Here is a 6,000-nt window from a genome sequence, read left to right as displayed (position 1 = left end):
TATAAGTATGTATATATATATATATATATATATATATATATATATATATATATATAAGTATGTATATATATATATATATATATATATATATATATATATATATATATATATATATATATATATATATATTTATATATATATATATATATATATATATATATATATATATATATATATATATATATATATATATATAAAAAGTAGACTAGGCGTAAGTCGTCAACGTCGGGACCGAGAAAAAAGTGACGACTTAGAAATGTGACGACTTACGCATATGCGAACATTCATGATGACTGTGGGGTGAAGTAATCCGTGTTTGAATGCCTCAAACTCTTGGGCATCTGGTTCATGAGAAAGGATTCAAACCGGTCATTGTATTCCATGATGTTGGCTGGGCAATCCTCCACCGAAAGACAGTATCGGCTGAATATTTGGCCGAATCGGTCGAATCGGCCGAAACCGAATATTTGGCTGAGCCGACATTTGCTGAAACCAGATGATGAGCACGTCATCGACATCTTCAAAGGACACACATTTCACGCATTTCACACTTCCCACCGGCCTCACGATCTTCTCCACTTGTCCAAATATCTTGCCCTTATTCTTCAAGATATCGTTCAATGTCTGCCGTTTGATGTCCAACTTCTCAGCTATGTCTGTTTTCTTCATCAGTGGATTTGCCTCGCAAAACTGGATAATGTCGTATTTTTCTTGGTAGGTTTTAGTTGTAAGATTACGCTTAGTCGCCATTGTCCTGCCTGCAATGCGATCAACGTGTGTACGCAGTTATAAATAGCCTATCACTGGCGGTGTACACCAATGAGCGAGCATCACGATTCCATGAAATCGGGCTTCTCACGAGGCAGCAGTTCCATGTGACGAGTTAGGAGTGGTAATTTACTTGAGTTTCCATTACGTGGGAATGGACAACATCTGACGACTTAGACGAAGTGACGACTTAGAGATGACGACTTACAGAGGGATGACAGTTTATTCAAAGGGATTTAACATGAGATAAATTCGGGACTTTTTGACGCTGCCGACTTAGGCGAAGTGACGAGTAACACGCTGCCGACTTACACCTAGTCTAGTGTGTGTGTGTGTGTGTGTGTGTGTGTGTGTGTGTGTGTGTGTGTGTGTGTGTGTGTGTGTGTGTGTGTGTGTGTGTGTGTGTGTGTGTGTGTGTGTAAAAGCCCGATAAAATGACGGGTAAGAATTGTTTTATTCGAAATATTTAGAGATTGGAAGATATGATGTTTTCTAGCAAGAAAAAGCATTATTTTAATACAATACATGCACAAATGTCACCCTCTTTATCTTCTGGGATCTTTCATTTCGAGGGTACAGCCTCGTTCGTGTGCCAAAGGCTGAAGCCTCGGCCTAGTGTCTGGTTTGCTCTCATCTTCTTTATTTATTCGACATCGCACGTATGTAAATGAGCACTCGTTTTACTCTGCGAAACATGACACATCACATTCAGCGAATTTCATCTCCCTGCACTTTGTATTTATTGTTTTTGGTTTTTTTTTAACGCTTCTGTACACCGCCATTGAGGACCGGTTGCAAGTCAACGTCTACATTTCCAAAAGAGGAGAAGTAATTACTCTTTCATGGAAAATGTTTTTCGAGTTTTTTTATCCTGAAAAAATAGACCATAGTGAACACAGTTGTGTTAAAAGATTGGCCTTTACAACCCTTCTTAAATCATCCTTTTGAAGGGGTCAGACGTCACACAAACAAATACAAACATCAAAAGTGCTGATTGCGAGTCTTGAGCATGGGCTTGTGGGAGAAGAATGTTTTAGGTCTCCCATTGGAGTCCATAAACTGCTGCAGGAGCCCACCCACTGCATCGGTGGTGCTGCTGGTGGGCACATCAGGTCACGAGAATACCAGTGATGGAGCTGTAACGAGGGCTTCTTCAGACATTGCAAAAGCAACATTGCAAGCATCCTTCCACTCGAGCACCGAATTCTGCCTGGACGACAGCTGTTTGTGCAATGGTTGCAGTACATGGACATACTGTGGAATGAAATGCCGATAGAAATCCAACAGTCCCAAGTATTCTCACAGGGCTGTCTGCATAGTCGGTCATGGAAACTCCTTGATGGCATGGTCTGGGAGAGGCTGTGGGGCATCAGCTGGCACACGGTGGGTGAGGAAGTTGTGCTGATGGTCCATCCTCAATCTTACTTATTGGAGTTGATGACGAGGCCAAAGTCAATAAGCCGTTGGAGAGGGTACAGAGATGCTGGCTATGTTCTTCATCAGAGGGACTGGCGACGAGTATTTCATCCAAGCAGACGAAGTTCAGGCCGTGACAAACCTCATCCATGAAGCGATGGAAGGTCTGTGCGGCATTGTGCAATCCATATGGCATTTTTGTGTATTTGAAAAGGCCAAAGGGTGCGATGATGGCCGTCTTCAGAATGGGGATCTGCTGATAGGCCTTCATCAGATCAATCTTTAAAAACACCTCGGTCCCTGTAGGTGTCAAGGAGAAATTGTGGATGTGTGGCATAGCATACCAGTCGGGGATGGTGGTATTGTTGAGCGCTTGGTAATCGCCACACAGACATCACTCACCATTCTTTTTCAGAACCATGTGCAACGGCGATTTGTAGTTCCTGGATGAACGTATAACAATCCCAATATGGAGGAGAGTGCTGAATTCAGCTTTGGTGGCCCCGAGGCATGTAAGACACAAACTATGTACTTAAGCCAACACAAATGTTCCGTGTGTCTCACTATGATGTACGTTGTGTGAACGGCGTGCCTGCCTTGTATTTAGTACTGGCAGGGTTGGGAACGCAGACCATTCATGCTTGTTTTGACAAAATATAGCTGTGGAGCTCCCTGTGATGTGACACTGGCTTGGATAGTAGCTAGCAAGCATTGTCGAGTCCAAGAGGACATTGTTCTTTCAGGCAACTTGGAGTGCAAACTCACAGAGGAAGTTAACCCCCATAATTCATTGTTGTACTGAGTGATGAATACTGCAAACTAAAATTGACTGTGCAACCCAATGTTGAGCGTAAGTTGCCGAATGTGGTGTTCAGGATGCCGTTAACTGCAATTCGAAGCAGACCAGTGAGACCGTAACAATGGTTGCCAGTTGTATCTGCTTCCAGATATATGCTGGCACCGCTATCAATGAGGTGGTGTTGTTTGCTGGATCGCTCATTAACATATCCGCCCTGTGGTGTTAGCCCTGGTTGTATGCACCCCTAATGGAGACTGGCCCACACATTTGAAGTTCAGATGCAGGGAAGGAGACATTGCTGTGCCGCACCGGTGAATCGTCAGCGATACCCAACACAGGCTCGAATTGTTTCCACATGAAGGGTTTCAATGCCCACGTGTTGGTGGCTGTTGACCGGTCCATCACCGCCCACAACGTTGGTCTGAAATTCATTTTGGATAATCATCCGAGGTCTTTCCATCCGAGGTTGGGACATGGGCCTGCATCGGCAATGGCAGGAGTGAGTGATGGTGGGGTGGTATCGTTGGTGTTGGAGTACAAAAAAAACTTGTCATGTAGTTGTTGCATGTGGCCACAGTGGTGAGTTATGACGGTTCCAAGTTAGAGAGAGCTGCTAACACACAATGGTCTTGGTACATGAAATACTTGATTTATCAAGAGGATCAGTAGCGTATCTGCGGCCTAATACTTGCTGGATCTGGTGACAAGCTTCCCATTGGGAGAACTCGCTCCCATCCATCCATCCATCCATTGGTACCATACTCTGTACAGAGCATTGGTGCTGCCGAAGCAGAATCCTGGATGAGTCGCCACTTTGACGCATGATACTCAAATGGCTCAATCATCCCAGCAAGCTGCTACTCATTTTGCTGAACTCAGAAGGATGACAGGCTGAGTCAACCCCACCTGGTATTAATTATACGGCCGAGCGGGATTTGAAATTAGGACCCTAGGATCCCAAGCCCTCCACCCTAACCATTAAGCCAACACCAGGCATGAACTCGCTACATATGTAACTGCACACCTGACGTACTCAACGGATGACCCGTTAGTGCTTCCTAGTTACTTGGTTCTTTTTCATTTTTGTCTTTAATACTGTTATTTACACTGGCTGTGTTTGTCTGAAGTCAAGTGTGGTGCTGTCTAATGCATTTGCTTGTATGAATGTGCATAATTTGTATTGCAGCTCCTCCACAAGCCTTAGACTGTAGAGCAGTGATCTTCACTATTTTTTTTAGAGGGGCGGGCCACTTTTGCCGATAAGATATCAGTGTGAGAGCCGCCACACCGCCTGCAGGGCTCCGTAATGGCTGCTATTAGGCCCCACTCCCATATACTCTTCTTTGTTGTGGTTAACTAGGCTACAAGCATCATAGTTTGAATACTGCAACCATATCCTGATGAAATGATGTTAATTTTATGCTCCATGTTGGAACACTCAGTTGAAAGCATTGGGTCAATTTGACAGCATTTATGGCGGATTACGATGCAGTGTTTTTACATTTGTGTGTTATCGGCCGCACGTCAGGCCACCAGGGGCCGCCAGTGGTTCGCGGGCCGTGAAATGAAGAACAGTGCTGTGGAGAAATAAAGAAATTTAACGTATTTCATTACTTTTGATATGATCAGTGCATGTTGAAGGAGGATTTACATTATTACAGTCACATTAACATGTGTTACCTTTTGTCATTGTCCTTAAACTTGTTCATATCTGCTTCCCAAGGCGAGTACAGAGACTCCGTATGGATGAACAAGCATGTCGGGAGGCCCTAAATTGCGGCCACTTTTCCATCTTCCACCGACTCGCCCCGCTCCTGATGCCAACGCAGTCAGGCCATCACGCTCCTTTGCTGTCCGCTGCTGGTGAAAAGAATTCGTTAACTTTAAGTATCCCTGTTTTTACCAATATTTTGGCTTCCTATTGTGAATTTGATATTTGTCATCTTTTCTAGAATGTGCCACTGTATATCCAGTCTTTCCAACAGTTTTTTTTTTTTTGACATATAAATAATTATGAACTTGGTGAAGAATCGGTGCTTGGATGGGTTTGAAGGTTGTAGAGTAGTGGCTGAAACCCAAATCCTATCCAAGTTCCTCCTGATGACTCCATCTTTGCTCTTTACTTATTTGGGTTCCTCCTGATGACTCCAATGCAGTATTTGGTCTTCCGTTTGATCATTGAATAAGCTTTAACCCTTTATTTCACCGATTTATTATTTGAGTTTTCTGGTTGTCCCTCTACTATTGTTTTGTTGGTGATGACTTGAGCCAAAATTAACCACTGCTTTAACCAAAATTAACCACTGTGGTAGATACAGCTTGGCCTTCATGGCTGGACTTTGCAACCTGATGATGAACGAAGAAATGTGATTATTTTCTATAAGTCTGTGTAACATCGAAATTTCAATCAAAATTATTTATTTTCCATATTTTGAATTTTCTCTGGCAATGCATCAAATAATCTCTTTCTGTTACTGTCTGATAAATTCTTAGACAATAGCATTGTCTCTTCCTTACCTTTGAATTATCTCTAACTGTGCAAATTGGCCAAACAACGAGGCATGCAAAACTGTATTTGTAATTCTTAATGTCTCTGTCTCCGTCTCACAGATAACACATTAACATAAAAGTAACATTAAAGTTAAAGTTACATGAACTAATAAGACTAAATTGGTGGACATTAAAGATCACATGGTGTCCTTCATGAAGAATAGGCAAGTTATTGCAAACGCCATGACCAAATTCTGAATTCCTACACAAATTGGCTCCAGTTGAAAAAAAAACAACAACCCCAAAGCAGCCAAGAGCAGTTACCATCATGATGTTTCAATGAGCATCGCCAGCCAGTGGTCGCAACTCATGTTGGTCCGTTCTCTCTCTGGATGTAGCTTAAGCTAAGGCAGGAATTTGTAATTTTGCCAAGGTACAGGCACGCAACAGCCTAATCTTTGAGAAAGCATCACAGAATGTTTAACCCTCTTCGTAACTATAACTAAGACAGCCATATTAATCAACAT

The 6,000-nt window shown here is 42.7% G+C and overlaps 1 protein-coding gene across 3 annotated transcripts in view; it reads left to right on the top strand.

Annotated features, from left to right (window-relative positions):
* NUDT13 (nudix hydrolase 13) overlaps positions 1-6,000 on the top strand; it is a 41,337-nt gene that overhangs the window by 15,604 nt on the left and 19,733 nt on the right. For all 3 annotated transcript variants that reach the window (XM_085882542.1, XM_085882543.1, XM_085882544.1), the window contains exon 2: positions 4,707-4,846. In XM_085882542.1, coding sequence (XP_085738668.1) covers positions 4,707-4,846 — 140 coding nt within the window. The remainder of the gene's footprint in view (positions 1-4,706; positions 4,847-6,000) is intronic.

This window comes from Eptatretus burgeri, chromosome 5 (assembly GCF_056783735.1).
Source record: "Eptatretus burgeri isolate ZD-2024b chromosome 5, Ebu_testis_v1, whole genome shotgun sequence".
In the NCBI taxonomy this organism is placed as follows: Eukaryota; Metazoa; Chordata; class Myxini; order Myxiniformes; family Myxinidae; genus Eptatretus; species Eptatretus burgeri.
Note: the sequence above shows the minus strand (reverse complement) of the source record. Positions and strands in the feature narration are given on the sequence as shown.